The 21,222-nt window shown below is 43.4% G+C and overlaps 1 protein-coding gene across 1 annotated transcript in view; it reads right to left on the reverse strand.

The window, feature by feature from the left end:
• The window catches only part of LOC101322361 (dehydrogenase/reductase SDR family member 2, mitochondrial-like), a 170,226-nt gene that overhangs the window by 100,623 nt on the left and 48,381 nt on the right, over positions 1 to 21,222 (reverse strand). The window contains 1 exon segment of the mRNA XM_033849760.1: positions 133 to 187. Coding sequence (XP_033705651.1) covers positions 133 to 187 — 55 coding nt within the window.

A 21,222-nucleotide genomic window follows, 5' to 3' on the forward strand; every position in this document is an offset into this window, starting at 1 on the left:
CCCTGGCAGCCAGAGCACACTCCTTCTACCTCCTCTCCTTGGGATATTCCACTGAGGGCTCCTTCCCCAAGTGTCCCCTTGGTGTAGAGGACAGCAAGGCCGAGTCCCCCCAACTCCACGGGCCCTCCCTGCCCTCCCCCCTTTTCTCCACGAGGGGCAGCAGCCGGCTCAGCAGCACAGCCGGGACCTCACGTTCACGACCAGGATCTGCAATCAGAACAGGGTGGGGAAGCAGCCACCTCCGCTCCCTGGAGTCCCATGGGGAGGAGCTGGGGGTGTGGGTGCTCTTCTCCCAGAGTGCGGAGGAGGGGTCTGAGGGACCTGCTCGCCCACCAGGAGCACTTGGCTCACGAGCCCTTCACTGTCATTCACGCCAGACTCTCCTCATGGCACGTCACCCTCCAGAGAACCAGGTCAGTGAAAACAGTTATCAGGAAAGGACATTGGGAAAGCTGGGGTGTTAGTGCCTGCTTTAATGAGGAGAGGTGAGAATTTGCACAAGGTAAACAACGGTGCTGTTTTTAGGGGCAGATGCGGAAATCTGACTTTCCTAGAAGAGCCTGAGGCTGGGCAAGGGAGGGAGGGAGAGGAACTTGGCTGGGAGAGCCAGGGAATGTGAGAACCAAAGAGAGAAAGTGGGGCAGGGTCTGCAAGGAGAGGAAGGAAGGGGTGGTCAGCGGAGGAAGACTCGACAAGGAGGAAAGAGGGAACGGCTCTGCCTGATCGCAGGACCCACCTCTGCGCACATTGCGGGAGGGGTCAGGATGGTGCCCTCAGAACAGCAGGGGCAGGGAGTCTGCAGAGGCAGCAGGAGTCCCTGCTGTGCTTAGTGTGTTCCGTCTGGGATGCCGGGCAAGGGTCCCTTTTCTCAGCCGTGTCTGAGGACAGGTGAGGTGTCCCTGGGACAGCCAGACTGGAGGGATCAGAATGGGTGCCAGTGAGTCGAGACTACAACAACCTCAGGTTTCTGAGCCAGGAGAGAGGATCTGGCCCTGAGCGGGTGTGTCCCGTCACACCTTGCGCTTGGAGGAAGGCTGAAGTAGAGAAGGTCTGCAGCATCATTGGCCACCGGGGCAGATTGACCCAGGTGTGCTCTACCCATTGGGACCGGGGGCTGCAGTTCCAAGGAACAGGGGGCAGCTGGGAACACGTGCAGGTGTGTGAGTAGACTTGGGAGACGGAGAGAACCTCACAGCTCCATGCTCCCCGGGCCTCACCTTGTCCCCCACCAGCTTACCGGCCCCCAGGGTGCTCCCCACCAGGGGGTTGACTGCAGCACTCACACCAGGAATTTGATGCCCCCAGGACTCTAGGGCCTGGGGGGAGACAGAGGCAGCACAGAGGGTGAGGAAGAGACGAAATTGTGGATCAGAAACCTCCTCCCTTTAAGTCCCATGTACCTGGTGTCTCTTCTCTGGAAAACATAGCTGGCTGATGCCCACTGTCCTTTAAGGCTCTTCAAAAACAACCTTTTCCCTGTGAGCCCCCAAGAAGAGTACCCACTCCCACAGTGACCACGATGGGGTCCCCAGCCTGGCATCTCCCCTGCTCCGGTCCACAGACCAGCCCCTGTCATGGGCATTGTCCCAGCTTCACCAGGCTTCGGGCATCTGTACCCTGCAGGGACCTGCCAGGGGCAGAGCCACAGTCCTGCTTAAGAATGTGGGTTTGGGGGCTTCCCTGGGGGCGCAGTGGTTGAGAGTCCGCCTGCCAATGCAGGGGACACGGGTTCGTGCTCCGGTCTGGGAAGATCCCTCATGTCGCAGAGCGGCTGGGCCTGTGAGCCATGGCCGCTGAGCCTGCGCGTCCGGAGCCTGTGCTCCACAATGGGAGAGGCCACAACAGTGAGAGGCCCGTGTACCGGAAAAAAAAAAAAAGAATGTGGGTTTTGGAGTGAGGCAGAGCTCGATTCAGAATCATCCCTGACACTTAAGGTCTGTTTCCCACCGTAAAGCTGTTATAACAACATTGAGCGCCTCACACACTAATGTGATGGGGTGTTGGTATATGTCTGGCACTGGGAAATATCCAAAATTATCTTAAGGAGTGTTTTGACTTCCCTAGGCTGGGTCTGTGTGTTCTGATCTCTGCACCTGTATCACCCCCATCCCTGACCCCTCAGCATGGACAACAGCCACTCCCACTTCTCAGCCTTCCCCACGTGGCACACAGTGCCCGTCATGTTCAACTCCTCCCCCTGCAGCACCGCCACCACCCAGTCCACGTTCTGCTGCTTCCAGATGCTGACCACCACGTGGGTCCCATCCTGGGCCAGACGCCAAGGTATGGTGAAGCTGATCCTGCAGCAGAGATGGCTGTGATGGCTTCAGCCCCTTCCCTACCTCCACCTGGGAGCCTGATCATGAGACATAAAATGTATTCCCCAGTGTCCCAGACTCCAAATCTGTCTGAGAAAAAAAGAAACTAACTTTTACTGAGCACCTACTATGTGCTGAGCTTTCACAGTGTCCTAGCATCCATTCTATCATAAAGGCATTATTATCCAAGTATAATATTTTACAGAAGTGGTTAAGTCAAGTCACAAACTGCCCAGGGAAACAAATCTGGAGCCCGGATTCAAATCCACGTCTGAGTCCAAAGCACCTGCTCTTTCCAGCTTCTCACTCTGCCTCCTGGGAAATGGGAGTGTTTAATGACAGAAGCTCACTCTTGGAAACATGATAGTTTCCAGAGCTGGGTAACAGGATAGTGGATTGGGCAGGGATGTGGGAGAAGGAAATTGACAGCAGATCCACTCTGTAATGGGGCTGCTACATCCCTTGGATGCATCCCAGTTGGGTACTCCCGTTACTCAGCTACATGTGGACTCGGTGACCACAGCCATTTTGGCAGCCAGTGCACAGCTCCTGTCTGCCCTACTGCCGTGCATTCTCATTGAGAGAGGGAGTGGCCCAATATGTATGCCATCTGTATGCTCTGGACTCCCAAATTTATGTCTCTAGCTCAGACCTCTCTCTTGAACCCCAGACTAGCGTATTTAAATGTCTACATTTTTACAAAATTATTTTATTGAAGTATAGCTGATTTACAATGTTGTGTTCGTTTCTGGTGTACAGCGAGGTGATTCAGTTATATATATATAGTTTTTCCTAATCTTTTTCGTTATAGTTTATTACAGGATAGTGAATATACTTCCCTGTGCTATACAGTTGAACCTTGTTGTTTATCCATTCTGGGTAATAGCTTGCATCTGCTAATCCCAAACTCCCAATCCATTCCTCCCCCACACACCCTCCTTGGCAGCCACAAGTCTGTTCTCTATGTCTATGAGTCTGTTTCTGCTTCACAGATAGGCTGATTTGTGCCATATTTTAGATTCCACATGTAAGTGATATCATATAGTAACTGTCTTTCTCTTTCTGACTTACTTCACTCAGTGTGATAATCTCTAGTTGCATCCATTTTGCTGTAAATGGCATTATTTCATTCTATTTTATGGCTGAGTAGTATCCCATTGTATATATGTACCACATCTTCTTTATCCATTCATCTGTCAATGGACCTTTAGGTTGCTTCCATGTCCTGGCTATTGTGAATAGTGCTGCCGTGAACATTAGGGTGCATGTGTCTTTTCGAATTAGAGTTTTCTCCACATATATATGCCCAGGAGTGGGATTGCTGGATTATATGGCAACCTTATTTTTAGTCTTTTGAGGAACCTCCATACTGTTCTCCATAGTGGCTGCACCAACTTACATTCCCACCAACAATGTAGGAGGGTTCCATTTTCTCCACGCCCTCTCCAGCATTTATGGTTTGTGGACTAAATGCCTACTTGACATCTCCACTGAGATACCTAGTAGATACCTCAAACTTAATACACCTGTGACAATTTTAAAACATGTCCACAAACTCTGTGATATGCTTTCCTTCAGAAGTGGAGACTAATTCCTCTGCCCTTCAACGTGGGCTGGTTTTAGTGCAGTGAAGGTGATGGTGTGTAACTCCGGGGACTAGGTCACAAAAAGGCACTGTGGCTTCCATCTTGGTTGCTCTCTCTTTCTCTCTTTCTTGGATCCCTTGCTCTGGGAGAGGCCAGCTACCAAGTTGTGAGAACACTCAGGCAGCTACAGAGAGGTCCATGTAGCCAGGAACTAAGCCTCCTACCAACAGCCATGTGAGTGCACCATCTTGGAAGTGGATATTCCAGCCTCAGTTAAGCCCTCAAGCCCCTATTGACATCCTGACTGGAACCTTAGGAGAAACCCTGAACCAGAACCACAGCTAAACCACTCCTGACCCACAGAAACTGGGCTAATAAATGGTTGTCTTAAGTCACTAAATATTGGGGTATTTTGTTATGTAGCAATAGATAACTAATAAATATCAAAACTAAACTTCTCCTATTTTCCCCAAACCTGCTCTAGCTTCCGCCTTCCCTCTCTCAGATGATGGTAACTCCATCCTTCCAATTGCCCACACTTAAGAGTTTGGAGTCATCCTTGATTTCCCTGTGTCATACTTCACATCCGATCTCTCAGAAAATCCTGTTGGTTCTAACTCACTATGTATCAAAATCTAACACTGTCACCACTTGCACTGCTACTACCTGGTGGGTGCCACTGTCATCTCTCTCCCTGTTTCCATCCTTGCCTGCCTAAAGTCTAACCTCAACACAGGAGTCTGAGTGAGCCTTTAAACATGTCAGCTGGAGCAGGTGTCTCCTCTACTTAAAAACTTGCAGTGACTCCCCATGTCATTCAGAGTGAAAGCCCATCCTAGTCCGTTCCGGTTGCTGTAACAAAAATACAATAGGCTAGTAGCCTATTATAAACAACAGAATTGTAGAATTTAATTTCTAACCTTCTGGAGGCTGGGAAGTCCAAGATCAAGGTGCCGGCAAATTTGTTGTTTGGTAAAGGCCCACTTTCTGGTTCATAGACAGCTTCTTCTCACTATAGCCTCACTCAGTGGAAAGGGTAAGAGAGTTTTCTCAGGCCTCTTTTATAAGGGCACTAATCCCATTATTCATGAAGGCTCCACCCTCAGAACCTAAGCACTTCCCAAAGACCCCACCTCCAAATATCATCAACATGAGGTTTAGGATTTCAATATTTGAATTTTGCAAGGGACATAAACATTCAGACCATAGCAAAACCCCAATCCTTGCCATGACCTAGAAGGCTCTAAATGATCTGTGCTCCCCCTTGCATCTCCGACCTTACTACTATTCTCCTCCCAGCCACAGTGGCCTCCTTGGGTTCTTCAAACATGCTGAGCACGCTCCTGCCTTAAGGTTTCTGCACTGGCTGCTCCTCTGCTGAAATGCTTTTCCCTTAGATAGCCACACATCTGTCGCCTTCCCCTTCTTCAAGGCTTTGCTTGAATGTCACTTCTCAATGAAGCCAAATTTGGCCACTCTCTACTCCCCTCTCCTTCCATCACTCTGGATCCCTCTTAACTTTTTCTTTTCCACCATACTTATCACCTTCCAACATACTATGTCATTTACTTTTTTATAATGTCTCTTGTTTATTATCCACACGCCCTGCCTGGACTATAAGCTCCAGAGAGCACTAATCTCTATCTGCTTTGTTCACTGATGTACCTCAAGAGCCCAGAACAGTGACTGACTCACAGTAAGCACTCAATATATATTTGTTGGGACTTCCCTGGTGGCGCAGTGGTTAAGAATCTGCCTACCAATGCAGGGGACACGGGTTGGAGCCCTGGTCTGGGAAGATCCCTTGTGCCGCGGATCAACTAAGCCCGAGAGCCACAACTACTGAAGCTTATGCGCCTAGAGCCTGTGCTCCGCGACAAGAGAAGCCACTGCGATAAGAAGCCTACACACTGCAACGAAGAGTAGCCCCTGCTCACCGGAACTAGAGAAAGCCCGTGTGCAGCAATGAAGACCCAACGCAGCCAAAATAAATAAATTTATTTTAAAAAAAAGAAGGGACATTTTAAAAGATTAAGGCAGAAATTATTAAATTTAACAAATCAACAATAAATTTGAAATGAAATTTACAAAAACATCAAAAGTAATTTTCTTCTGATGGAGTTTTGATGGGTGATGGAGCTTCAGGTGTTTTCTTTCCCTTGACTTTCTACTTTACTTCTCTTACTAGATTTTCTAGGAATAGTATTGCTTTTATAATACAAAGACTTTCTTTAAAAAAAAAAAGTCCTGTAGGGCTTCCCTGGTGGTGCAGTGGTTGAGGGTCCGCCTGCCGATGCAGGGGACGCGGGTTCGTGCCCCGGTCCAGGAGGATCCCACGTGCCGCGGAGCGGCTGGGACTGTGAGCCATGGCCGCTGGGCCTGCGCATCCGGAGCCTGTGCTCTGCGGCGGGAGAGGCCACAGCGGTGGGAGGCCCGCGTACCGCAAAAAAAAAAAAAAAAAAGTCCTGTAACACTTACCACAGAGGATTTTGAAAGACTATCTTCAAATGGCAACACATTTAAAGCTCCAGTAGTAAAATCTGCTTTTTAAATTTGATGACCTTGGCTAAGTTGCACACTTAAACTGTATGAAAACTGGCCTGTTCTTAGATTTCCTGAACGATTACCGTGGTCCTAATCAGCTGTCAGCAAACGTCAGCCACACTTCCTAGACATAGGGATCAGTAGGAAAACTCTAGAAGGAGTTCCCTGAGGGATAAGATCAGGCTTCCTCTCCCCCACAGCAGAATCCTAAGGAGCCTCGGCCCCGCCCGACCTTGTGTTCTGAGGAGAGGAAAGCCCAGAGCCTCCGAAAGTGGAGAGTGGCCGGCCCAGTAGTGCCTCTTTGATCAGTGGCTATTGGCTTCTGCAGCCTGGACTGGAGATTTGGAGTTTTATCCTCAGGGATTAAAAAGAAAGAAGGAGGTTTGTAAATCAACTATACTTCAATTTAAAAAGAAGAAAGGAAGAAAGAGAAAGAAAGGAAGGAAGGAAGGAAGGAAAGAAAAGGAAGAAAGAAAGGAAGGAAGAAAGGGGGAAAGTCAGTGTTCCCTTGGATAAGGACCTAGTACCCAAAGGGTAACCAGGGAGGGCCAGAAATGAGTCTTTAGAAGAGCACAGGCATACACACACACACACACACACACACACACCCTTACTGCAGTCTGGGCTGGACTATGAACAGCCCCTCACTGGCCACACTCTGGTCACTCACGGTGGTGACCAAGGCACATCCCTCACCTCTAGGCTCCCGCAACACAATCCTGGCATCTGGTATACCCTGGATAGAGGGTAAGCTAGGCAGAGATAAATTCCTCTCTATAGCCCCAGCCCTGGGGGAAATATTCCCACCCACCTTTCCTAGGAGATAAGTTGCCTTTCTGGAGAGCACAGAACCTTCCCTGAGATGTGGATCCTAATGACCCTTCTTTGATTTGTGGATGGGGAGCTTCGTAAAGCAACTGCTCCTCTCTGTAGATTCCCAGATACTGTCTCCCATGGGCATAGACATTTAAGGCTTAGCTTCAACCCCCATTCCTTCTTCTCTCACACCCCCTTCAGAATATTCCGATGAGCTCAGCCTCCCCTCCCTATTCTACCTCCTAGTCTTCTTTTAGAGTCATTAGAGCATCAGAACAGACTTTCTGTTTGCACAAATCACACACATGGACATAGCCCAGACCCAAAAAAAGGCCAGCCCTCCGAATCTGTCTACAACTGGCTCCATCACGCTCAGACGCCTTATCTTTGGAGGTAGTAGGAAGGGAGGTCGAAGTAGGGGTCACTACCATACGATAGTGGGAAAGCCCCAGGAGGGAATGAGTGCAAAATTAGGGGAGGAGAATGGGTCACCCATGGAGAGATTTCAGGAGGTATGTGCATCCCACATCAAGAGTGTCATTTGATGTTCAAGCCACCAACACAACCATGATTCTCCATATTACTCAGTGCACTTTGTAACGGCTGTAATTATGTTTCAGTTGGTAACATACTTATCTGTATTTCTGACATTGCACCATTCAAATCCTTTACTGTGGTGACTGCTTATTCCGAGTGGTGTCTGCCACGCCCAGAACATTGTTCTGCAATTCTAGCTGATTGACAGACTAAAAGAACGAACCACATCCTCTGCAGAAGCACCAATGTCCTTACTTATGCGATGAACTTTGCCAACACCTTCTCCTTGAATATCTAGTTTTTACAGCTTTGCAGTTGATCCTAGTGTTCTGTGATGGTTTGTTTCATTTTATAACTGAAAGTCTAAGTAGATATTAAAGCAACAAACTTCTGGGCTACAAAGTATTCTACCCCATAGCACTGGAAGTATTTTGAAACCCATGCTTTTCTGTTTCGTGTTTACCCTTAATATTATATCCTGAGCAGTCTTCATGGCACTAGTCTTTTAAAATATGATTTTCAGAAGATTGTCTATGCCACCTAATAGATGATCTACAATTAATTAACAATTTCCTGTTGTTGAATTATTTATGTTGTTTTCAGTTTTTCCTTATTATGTATAATGCTGTGTTTATCCTTGTTGATAAAGCTTTGCTCCCCTACCTGACGAAATCTTTAGGCTGAAGGCAGATAAGTAGAATTGCTAGGAAACAGATATGAATATTTTAAAGTCTTAATGCAGCTGTTGAACTGCTTTTCAAAAGTCTGTACCATTTTACCCTCCAGACAACAGTGTATAAGGGCCCATTTCCTTCGCTAATGGTAACGCTTTTTAAGTATTGCTTATTTGGGTAATAATGTGTATAGAAATTCAAAGAAAGTGTGCAAACCCAGTGTGGCCATGTCTGGGTTATGTGTCCTGGCAAAAGTCATCAGGCTTTGTTGTATTTGAAACATAAAAGTTTATGACTGCTGTATCTTCTTCAGGAATTATAAAATTTTATCAGTGGAAACATCCTTGTTTAAATGCAGTGTCTTCTAGCATCCGTTATCCCTGACAAGAAATCTGATGACAATCTAATGGTTATTCTTTTTCTATATTACCTACTTTGCTTTCTATGCAATGAAAAATGGATGAAAAGTTAGATATATTATAGCACATCCATTGAATAGATGATTATGCAGCTTTTCAAAAGAATGAATTATGTATGTATTATTTACCTGAATGGGTGGTCCTTATATATTATCAAGTGAGAAAAGCAAGTTGTAGAGAAATATATATCATTTTTATAAAAACAAACATCAACTACAAAACTCTATACGTTTGTAATCATATTTTGTATACATTTTCTAGTCTAGAGAAAGGAGCAAAAAGGTAGAAACCAGGCTATTCCTTTTTTTTTTTTTTTTCTATTTTTTGTCCGTGCTGTGAGGCATGCAGGATCTTAATTCCCGAACCAGGGACCAAACCCATGCCCCCTGCAGCGGAAGTGCAGCGTCGTAACCACTGGACCGCCAAGGAAGTCTAAGGCTGTTGGTTTAGATTCCTTTTTATTTAGGAGAGAGGGTGAAGATTATGGGGTACATTAATAACATAATTAACACTACTAATGTTATTTCATATCTGCTTAAATTTGAATTTTCCTTACTACTAGAGGTTAGGAATCTCTTCACGTTTATTAATCATTTATTTGATTATATTCTTCTGTAAATTTTCTACTCATAATTTTCCTATTATTCTATTGGACTGTTTGGGGTTTGAGGGGAATCAATTTATAGAAGCTCTTTATATTTTATCAATAATATGTGTTGCACATACTTGCTGCAGTATATCATTTGTCTTTGACTTTGTTTATGGTGCCTTTTGCCATGCAAAAATGTTAAATGGTTATGTAGCCAAATATATTTATCTTTTTCATTTATCTTTCTCATATATAAGCTCTGAGTTTCATGCCATGTTTAAGAATGTCTCATCCATTTTAAGATTATTCCTAAATATTATTTTAAATTTTAATTTTGTCTACATTTAGATCTTTTTTAATTTAATTTTTATTGGAGTCTAGTTGCTTTACAATGTTGTGTTAGTTTCTGCTGTACAGCAAAGTGAATCAGCTGTACGTATACATATATCCCCTCTTTTTTGGATTTCCTTCCCATTTAGGTCACCACAGAGCATTGAGTAGAGTTCCTTGTACTATACAGTAGGTTCTCATTAGTTATCTATTTTATACATGGTAGTGTATATGAATGTCAATCCCAATCTCCCAATTCATCCCAACCCCCCCCACCCCCCGTTCCCCCTGGTATCCATACATTTGCTCTCTACGTCTGTGTCTCTATTTCGGCTTTGCAAATAAGATCATCTATACCATTTTTCTAGTTTCCACATATATGCATTAATATACAATATTTGTTTTTCTCTTTCTGACTTACTTCACTCTGTATGACAGTCTCTAGGTCTATCCACATCTCTGCAAATGACACAATTTCATTCCTTTGTATATACGTACCACATCTTCTTTAACCATTCCTCTGCTAATGGACATTTCAGTTGCTTCCATGTCCTGGGTATTATAAATAGTGCTGCAATGAACAAAGGGGTGCAAGTAGATCTTTAATTTTATGGGATATATCCCAATAGCCCTCAACACATGGGTCAGAGAACCACTGTGAAGATTCTGCAAGTTACTAATTATGTTTATTGCAATTACACATTTAGGATGGGGAAAATAACAACAGAGTGAGTCTGTGGACCAACTAGACCTACTGTGAGTCACACTTGAGCTCAGACTCTATTGGTCACTTGACCATCATAAGCCCCTACTTTAACTAGTAGGCACAGTGGTGTTTTGGGTCCCTAGGAATTAGCATCAATTCAGAGCTAGTGTCTTAGTAATCCCTGAAATGTCTGGGTATTGTCTTTCTCCAATGAATAGTAACCTAAAATATGATCACAAGTACTTTGGGGGAAGAAGATTTATGGTATGTATAAGTGGAAATGATAGTATGTACTTTTGGAAATGATGCAGAACTATTCTTCAAGGGGATCCAGCTCCCTTCTCAATCAAAGGACTCTGGATCTATAAATTGACTTAGATCTGGAAACTGAGTAAGAGATCATGACTCTCCACAGAGGTGACTCAAGTCAGGTTTTTTTTTCCTACCAGACTAGAGTTTTTCCTTTATATAGATCAAACAATCCTCTAATGAGATGTCCATCTATTTTGTTCCTATAAACACTGTGATCAGTTAGCTCCTGCCAAAATCTCTGCGAGCCAAGTCATTCTGATTACTGGTATATCCCTGTTGCTCTTTACAATAGATACACTGACTTTATCTTTGGAGCCAGGAATAGGAGATGTAGGGAGCAACCACTACTCCAGGGCTGAAGCAGAGCCCCCAAGGAAGGAAGAAATCTGGAAAGTGGTCCCCTCCCCCAGGACTTTGATCCAGATATGGTTGGAGAGAGCATGGCTATGGCTCACTGGATGGTGAATTCAGCTGAGGTACCATGCCAGGAAGAATTACTGGAGAGTCACCTTCAGGGGTGCCAGGGGGAACCATCTCAGGAAGGTTCTGAGCCTCAGAACTCACTGCAAAGCCATCAGAGAGGTGCTGGTGGAAGCCATATGTGCAGAGGTGTGACACTGTTGGAACTTACTGGAAAACTGCATTTTGGAGCGTCAGGAGAAGCAGTGTGTGGGGAGGTGCTGGACCACAAGAGCCTGCTAGAGCAGGAGGAAATACCCCTTCCTCCGCTAGTGTCATTCCAGTGCCCTGTGATAAAGTCTAACAACATGGCAGCTGGCAAGGGGGCGATGTTTCAACACCACAAGCAGGGCAACAATGGGTGGGTTTGGAGCAGAAAGGCAATGGATTTATAACTGACACAGTCAGCTAATGACCTCCGTCTCCTTCTACTCACTTCACTTTTATGTGGATGGGTTTTGTGCTTCTATACTGTTATTTCAATAATGGTTCCAGAGTCAGTGGAGACAAACACATGTACTCAGCCTGCCATCTTGAACCGGAAGTGTTATTTAAAAAAAAAAAAACATCTGTAAAGAAGCGCTGGGAAAATATGAAGCACTGATACCAACATGGTTTTTGAAAAGGGGTCACTTGAGTTGCAAGCCCATCACCATCATTAGCTGAACAGACAAGTCGTTGAACTTACAACTTAGGTAGTTTAACTTCAAAAGCCATGCTTCTGCATAAAAGATCCCTATGTCTAAAACGAAAATAATGCTTTCCTGACTGTGGGACTGAACTGACTAAGTGATGTAATTGTGTGAAAGTGCCTAGCATGGTGACTGACAATGGAAGGGACTCGACAAACGCTAAGGGAGCGAATGGCAATCAATAAGTAATATTTTCCCTTCCCTTCCATCTTCCTGATAGATGTGACTAGAATGGCAAGCAGGTAGTTGACAGATGCCAAAAAATTATTTTTCTTTTTACCATTTTCTTAAAATTATTGAGCATTTAATAGGCAGTGACATGCCAAGCCCTGAGAATATACAGATAAATAACTCAAGGTTTCTTCCCTTAAGAAATTCACACCTGATGGACAAGACTGATAAGGAAATGCATATTTCAACATAGTGTAGTATGTGCTGTGATAGAGGCAATGTAAGGTGTGATTATAAGACCTCTGAAAGATTACAACCCAAACTGGGGTGGTCTGGAAGATTAACCCTAGGTTGCACCTGAAAGGATAAATAAGTTAGCAAGATAAAGAGTGATATATTTTCAAAGCACAGGGAGCATATATGCAAATGCAGAGGGTAGGAAAAGCATGGGACATTTGGGGAAGCCCAAATATTTAGTAAGGCGAAAACATAGATAGTTAAAGTGGTGAAAAGTTAAGGTGGAAAGGTCAGGCAAGCAAAGAGATTTGTAGCAGAAAAGTGACATACTCCCAGTTGCATTTAGAAGAAATCTTTTGCCACATTTGGAGAAAAGATTAAAGAGAAATGAGCCTGGAAGTGAGGAGAATATTAGAAAGTTGCAGCAGCAGTAAGCTAAGTGAGAAGGTATGAGGGTCTCCGCCAGGACCATTACCATCATGACTCCATTCCCCATGATGTCTAGGGATGGTTGCTCCTGGAGCTGTGCAATGCAAAGCCTACATAGTCCTGGACCAAACAAAAGCAAAGGCGGTATGATATGCAGAGACAGATTTGAGAAATATAATTGTGAAGTTTGTGAAATATAATTGACAGAATTTGCTGAGAGAGTAAAGAAGAGGAGGAGTCGGCAATAATATTCAGATTTCTAACAGAGGCAAACGCTTAAATGTGGTCCTAGTCACTGTGATAGGAACCTTAGGACAAGGGCATATTTGGGTAGATGAACAATGAGATTCGATTTGGGAGATGTTGTTTTGGAGGTGTCTGAAGCACACCTGAGAAAAGATACCCTGGTAGGCCGTGGACTATATGAGTGTAGAGACCAAGAGGCTCTAGACTATAGATGAGGATCTTGAAGTGTGTAAGTAGAGATAGAAGCTCTGGAAGTGAATGGATTACCCCGGGAGAAGTTGTGTAATGAGACCATAAGAGGGTCAAGAATACAGCACTGAGGAGCAAGTCATCTTAGAGATAAACATTGGTCTGGAAAATAAGTTGAGGAGAAAAAAAAGTTAGAAGAAGAAAAACAAAAAGAACCACATCTCTTAAAAGGCAGTGGAGGAGAATTTCAAGAAAAAAACATTATAAGCAGCATCAGATTCGAGAACCAGGATGGTAAAGGGTTCATCAGATTTAGAAACTAGACAGTCAAGAGTGAATGGCAAGAGCAGTTACGGAGGAGTCGGGGGACAGAAGCCAGGTTGCCTCATATGAAAGACTGAATGGTTAGTTCCTTTATGAGTCAGGATCATCTCTGTTTCAAGTGTCAGAAACCAAACTCAGACTCAGCATGGAAATGGAAAGTACAGAATAGAATTGGCTTCTATCATAGTTATTAATAGATCCAGGGACGCTCAGAAATTGCTTTTCAGAAGATGGTCAGAATCTCTATCTATCTCATATCTCCTTTTTCTTCCTTCTCTCACCATCTCTCAGCTCTGCTTAAATCTGTGTGTTGGCCTCTTCCTTCAGATAGACTTCTTCCAAGAAGCATGTAGCTAGCTACTGCATTTCAAATACTCTCAGAATTATAAAATCAGAAGAATGGGAAAAATCTTAGCTCCAGGGCAATCCAGCAAGAATTCTGATTGGTCCATCTTAAGTCATGTGCCCATCCCTGAATCAAACCCTGTGGCCAGGTGAATGGAGTATTCTTCTTGCATAGCCTATATTCAGGGGAAGGATGTTTCCCCGAAAGAAGAAATTCTGGATAGAGAAGAAATATATATCTACCATATTCCACACCTTAGCTGCTTAACATTCCGTTTGCCCATATGTACAGAATCAAAAATGTCCCCACTTGATACGATGCAGCCATCCCCTTTGCAAATGAAAATGCACCATTTCTTGAAGAGAAACAACTGAATGTCATGTCTAGTTATTGCATCCAGATCCTTGAAACAAGTGCATTCCTCTTACTCTCAAATCTTACTCTTTCCGTCTATGCAACCTTTGACTGATACATTTCAACACTCCTGACAGATTAAAAAATGATGGAGGAAAAATAGAAAAACATTTTAATTAATTAACAAAAAAGCTATCACCTGGAAAAGGAAGGGAAACAAACAACAGTCACCAATCCAAAGTATATATTTCTGGGCAGGGGTAGGATGGAGGAAGGAGTTTATTAGTCAGCCAGTATGACTGCCTGCCACCCCGCCCACTCAAAGAACTCTTTTGTCCATTGCCCTCCATGGCCATGACTGAGAGGGGAATAGAAGAGAGTCATCAAAAAGATCCCTGTTAGAACGTGAACTTCTATAGTAGCCCACTTTCTGCTGGCACAGTTTATGAGAGGTGGGGGTCTAGGGTCGCCTTTGAGACTGAGGAAACATACCCTCCTCTTTTGTCCAGGGTTGAGGTTTCATTGCTAGTCAACTCTCCCAACACTGTATAGACTTTAGAACTGTGTGTTCACAGAACTGGGCCCTACCCTTGCTGTTCTCTCTCTTAGCCATAAGCCTTGGAACTTTGCCCTTAGCCCCAGGCTTAAATGCAACTGTGAAATAATAAGTGAGGCAGAATAACCTGTACCTGTGACCAGGCTGCAGCCCACTTGCTGGCCTCATATAGAGAGAAGGATTACTGAGACAGTTCAAGGAAGGAGAGATGTGGGAAGGGACCAAGGAATCTGGTTTCCTTCATTTTTCTGGCCTCTCAGCTGTCCCAATTTTATCTCCCTGCTGATTTCCCATCTCCTTGACTTTTATGCTAATTTTAGAAGGGGCAGAGATTCTGGGTTTTGCAATTCTGTGAGAAGCACGGTTAACCCAGCCTCAGCAATCCTGTCCACAGGCGGAGGGGGTCTCTGTGTTGTCCCTTTTCTGCTTTCAGCCAGCTCAGCTCAAATCAAAGCTGTCTCTGTTTTGTAAGACCTTACTAAACAGAGACACAAGAAACAGCCAATATTTTCTACCATCCTGGTATTTTTCTACCAAGTTTCCTAAAGCTCCAGCTTCAATAGCCATTCAGTCTGAGACAGTTAAACTGCAGTGAGAAAGAGTTTAACCAGTTACGTCAGTATCACCTAACACAGAAAGGGCCTCTCACTCAGCCAATTTCACATTTTGGAGTCTCTCTACCCTTTTAAATCTTGATTTGACTCAAGGTTCTTCTTTCTGTCTTATTTTTAGAAACATGCAATAACTTGCAGTGTAATGAAATGTAGAATTTAATTGGGCTTTAAAATTTAAAACCTTTTTCAAGGCTACTAGACAATGATGAACTTTGTAGATAGATTGACTTATAATCGAGATCCTACATAGAATGTTGGATGATGATAAGGTCTAGGAAGAAAAATGAAGCCAGGGAGAGGAGTATGGGTAGAGGGGTGCACTTTTAAAAGGGTGTCACTAAGAAGGTGACATTTGAATAAAGACCTGGATGAGGTAAGTTTGCAAACCATGCAGGTATTGGGTGAAAGGTATTCCAAGGCGAGAGAACCGAAAGTACAATTGTCCTCGTGTTGGACAAAGCATGGCTGCCCAGGCAATAGCAGTGAAGACAATACGGTTGAAGTGAAGTGAGCAAGGGGGGGTGACGGGCAGGATACACATAACAAACAATTTCCTTATTCAGGGTCATTCAGGTTATTTCCGATATTTTTATTTTATAAATAGTTTTGCACTCAACATTTCATAAATTATTTCTTTAGAAGAGACTCCCATAAATGGAAATCCTGGATTAAATGGAGTCAGGTTCTTGATTCATAATGTCATGTTCACTTCCTAGAAAGGTGTAGAGTTTCCACTTTCACCAAAAATGTATGAAGGTACTCATCTTATCTCTCATTACCATTAAGTGCTTTCCTTTTCAAATATTTGTCAACTTGGTGGGCAAAGATAGTAACCCATTATTGTTTTATTTACAGTTACTTGATTACTAATTAAACTGAAATTTTTATATGTTTATTGGCTGGTTAGATGTCCTTGTTATGCACTGTTTTTCATAAATGTTGCTCATTTACCTACTTAGGCATTAGTATTTTCCTTATCCATTTGCACAGTCCCTTTGTTAAACTACTGTCTAGTTCAGGCTGCCACAGCAAGTACCATAGACTGGGTGGCTTAAAAACAACAGACATTTATTTCTCACAGTTCTGGAGGCTGCAAGACTGACATCAGGGTGCCAGCATTGTCAGGTTCTGGTGAGAACACTCTGGGGTTGTAGACTGCTGACTTCTCACGGTATCCTCACAGGGTGGGAAGAAAGCAAACTAGCTCACTGGTCTCTTCTCATAGGGCACTAATCCCATCATGGGGGCTCCACCCTCATGACCTAATTACCTCCCAGAAGCCCTCCTCCAAATAGCATCCCATTGGGGATTAGATTTCAACATATGAATTTTGGGGGGACACAAACCTTTAGTCCATAACACTTATTAAATCTTGTTGTCATTTCTACTGGATCTCCCAAAATAATATGCAGGAATAGCTCAGGGTCATGAATACAGTGCTTGTTATCACTGCTCCATCACCGCAGTGGGAGTCTCCAGCAAGGTACTGCTATATGTAAGATTCAGGCTCATAGAACTCTACACTTTGTCTCTCTCTTTCGAGGCCAGCAAAGCATCCTATCTCCTTCCTCCAACCGCCCTTGCTGTCACTCAGCTCCTTCCTACTACAGGTTCCACCCTGTTTGCTGTTCAACTCATTAGTTCATATTTTACAGCAGTCTTCCTCATTATAACATGATTTTTTTTTTTCCACAGAAAGGGTCATGTGTCTATGGTGATGCAAGAGAAAGTCTGTGCAGGGACGTTGCAACTTTCACTTATTTTAAGAGCTGGTTAAAGCTGATTGAGGTAAAGAGTCAGTGGAGACCCTTAAAGGGCCCAGCAGAGGCCAAAACTTTGCAGCAAAGTTAAAAGTAGGAAAGCATAAAGAACTCATTTCTTGTCATTGCAATTACCTCTCCTAGGCATGAAACTTTTCACATGCATCTAACAGTAACTTTCCATATTCAATGATGTTTTTCATGTATTGCCTTACATATTTGGTCTGAGGCAAATTTTTAGACAACAACTTTTTATTCATTTTATTTTTAAATAAATTTATTTTTGGCTGCATTGGGTCTTTGTTGCTGCGCGTGGGCTTTCTCTAGTTACGGTGAGCAGGGGCTACTCTTCGTTGCAGTGAGTAGGCTTCTCATTGCGGTGGCTTCTCTTTGTTGCGGAACAAGGGCTCTAGGCACGCGGGCTTCAGTAGTTGTGACACGCAGCCTCAGTAGTTGTGGCTTGCGGGCTCTAGAGCGCTGGCTCAGTAGTTGTGGCACATGGGCTTAGTTGTGGGAACCTTCCCGGACCAGGGCTCGAACCCATGTCCCCTGCACTGGCAGGCGGATTCTTAACCACTGCACCACCAGGGAAGTCCCACACAACATTTTAAAACCACTTTGTTAAGGAAAAGGTAAGTATTGTATGGCAGCTACAGAATGATAAAGGATTACTGGGAAAGCTTTCTTTTTATAAATGAGAGAGAGTTTAAACATTTTTCATGTGAAAGGTAAACAAATAGTAGGAAGGGAGAAATTCAGCAGCATAATTAATAAAAATGGTTCTACTGCAAAGTCTAATAGCCTCTCCCTTTTGTTTACCCTCCACATGCAGTAAATCAGTCTTAAAGTATAATTTTCCAAAAAATGATATCATGACTCTCATACAAATATAAAATGAATAGGTGTCAAAATCTTATTCAACTCATTAATTAACGAAAGCACCAATAAGATGTTACAACCAGTTCAAAGGACATTTGAGAAGCTAGGTATTTATAGGAAATGTTAAAATAAGATTTGGGGGTTAGAGAAAAAACTGATTAATGTCCAACAAGACAATAAACCATAATCTTTGGGATTATCAGTTCTAATAGACAGAAATTATCTGCATCTCCAACAGATGAAAATGTACACATTAACCTTTGCTCTCAACATTTCATAAATTATTTCTGAGATACATTGTTGCCCTGCTTGTGGTGTTGCCAACTTTTTGGGGAAGCAGCCGCATAGCACAGGGAGATCAGCTTGGTTCTTTGTGACCACCTAGAGGGGTGGGATAGGGAGGGTGGGAGGGAGACGCAAGAGGGAAGGGATATAGGGATATATGTATATGTATAGCTGATTCACTTTGTTATAAAGCAGAAACTAACATACCATTGTAAAGCAATTATAATCCAATAAAGACGTTAAAAAAGAGAGAGATAAGAAGGCAGAAAAAAAAGGCATTTGTAAGTAGTTTGTAATAGTATGGAAATGCTTCAGTTAAAATGCTAACTGAAAAATCATGACACAAACTTATATACGGAAAGGCTGAAATTATACTAACATAAATGTCTACATATAAAAATGCTTGAAAGTAAATAAGCTTGGAATAAAAGTGACAGATTAAATATGTACTTATCAAATTTCCCACAAGCAGTATACGTTGCTTCTATATTTAAAAATCTACTATTTTTAAATGCCTAGTTATTCCTTGGAGAAATGGCTGATTCTAGGGCTGGAGCAGGGAAAATACAATATGAGCCTGGAGCATATTGTATGGCCAGAAAGTAAACAATCGCTAAAAAACAAAAACAAGAAAGAAAGGAGGGAAGGAAGGAAGGGAGGGAGGGAGGGAGGAAGGGAAAAAGAAAAAAGAAAAGAATAGAGATGGAGGGATGTCAAATGGACAGAGGACCCCAAACTGGAACAAGTGAGTAAGAAAATAAATAAGGTAGCACTGCATTTTAATCTAGAGTAGAAAATTAATATACATGTATCCATACTGATACCAAAAAATGACTGAATAAATAACTAAGCGACAGGGGTGCCGATCCCCTGTGCAGTCGAAAATCCATGTATAACTTTTGACTCCCCCAGAACTTAACTACTACTAGCCAACCGTTGACCAGAAGCCTTACTGATAACATATACAGTCAATTAACATATTTTGTATGTTATATGTTATGCACTGTATTCTTACAATAAAGTAGAGAAAAGAAAATGTTTTAAAGAAAGTCATAAGGAAGAGAAAATACATTTACAGCACATATATGTACTTATTGAAAAAATCTGTGCATACGTAGAGCTGTGCGGTTCAAACCCGTGCTGTTCAAGGGTCAACGGTAATATACGTAGATGCTTTCTTTTCCCAGAGGTGGAGACTTGATACCTCCTCCCCCACGTGAAAGGTGGGCTGGACTTGGAGTCTTGCTCCCGGAGAATTGAGTGTAGAAAGGGAACAATAGTAACTTGAGAGTGGAGAAACCTGGCAGACACTTCCCTATCCAAGTAACCAAGGTCAACACCACCATAAATGCCATGCCGCTGTCTTGTACTCCCTGATAGGATGAGATAGGAAGTACACTTCACCTCTGTGTTATCTTCCCCAAACCTATCATCCCAGTCTAATCATGAGAAAATATCAGACAAACCCAAATTTAGGTACATTCTACATGGTCTTGACCAACAGTCTTTAAAACTGTTAAGGTCATGGAAAACAAGACTGAGAAAATGTCACGGACAGGAGGAGATTCAGGACATACCAGGATTAAATACAGTGTGGGAACCTGGATTGGAACCTGGAATAGAACCTAGAACAGTGAAAGGACATTAGTGGAAAACTCGGTGAGATGCTGGGAATTCCCTGGGTGGTCCCATGATTAGGACTCTGTGCTTTCACTGCTGCAGCCCAGGTTCAGGGAACTGATATCCCACAAGCCGTGCAACCAAAAAAACAGAAAAAAAGAAACTTGGTGAGATACGAATAAAGCAGATAGTTCAGTTGTAATATTGTACCAGTGTTAATTTCTTAGTTTTGATAAATGTGCCATTGTTTTCTATAAGATGTTAACATTAAGAGAGACTGGGTGAAGAGTATATAGGAGCTCTATCTTTGCAACTTTTTAGTAAATCTAAGATAAATCCAAAATAAAAAGCTAATTTTTATACGTACCTTAGCGGATTTCAAGAGACTGTTTCTTAAACTTTGAACGTAGAATTTGACAATGATTATTACAATTGTGAATAGGTAAATCTGTTACTAAAATTTCACAACTTTAAATTAGCTATACATTTAGAGATTTTAAGGTAACATATGAGAACTGAGTTGTTCTTAAATTTTCTGAAAGAATATGTTCCACTTTCACTGTGGAAACCTCTAGACACACTTCCAAGGCAGCAGGATTCACAGGAGGGATCAGATGGAACCCCCTCATCACTCCTGGCCTAGCCCTGCCGGAGCCCTCCTGAGTCTCTAAGGGTGGGGCCGTTTAGGCTGGTGGTGCCTCTGGCAGTGGCTGATGCTTTTGACCACAGCAAGGAATGGGGATTTGACCTGATATCTCTGGGTACAAAAGAAATAAGGAGGTAAACACTTCTCTGATAAGAACTTGACTCCCGGCCTTAAGACTCTCCCTCTCTATACTCTGGCCCTCCCGGTGGTGACCAGTGCAGGTCACTGACCACTGCCTCCCTGCCCCCCAAAGCCAACCTTAAGCCTTGCCGAGCAGGAATTTTGCCCAGAAGAGTTATGTGTCCCCTAGACGACTCTGGCCTCTCCAGTGTCTACAGCCCTCTGTCCCCAGGGAATCCCCTGAAGGAAATAAACATTCCTACCTGGGACGGATGGACTCAGATGCTTTTGTCTGTTCCTCGAACAGAAGCCTGGGCTGCAGCAGGCACGGAGCTCTGCTGATCATCCTGAGTGTTCTGCTGTATAAGAGCGTCATCCTATTTCCTCTTGTCTCTTAGGACTCTGCCCTTAAGCTCACCTGGTCCCTGCCCACCACACTCCCAAGCCCTTTGTTGAGTCATGAA

The sequence above is a fragment of the Tursiops truncatus genome, chromosome 2 (genome assembly GCF_011762595.2).
Source record: "Tursiops truncatus isolate mTurTru1 chromosome 2, mTurTru1.mat.Y, whole genome shotgun sequence".
Taxonomy (NCBI): domain Eukaryota; kingdom Metazoa; phylum Chordata; class Mammalia; order Artiodactyla; family Delphinidae; genus Tursiops; species Tursiops truncatus.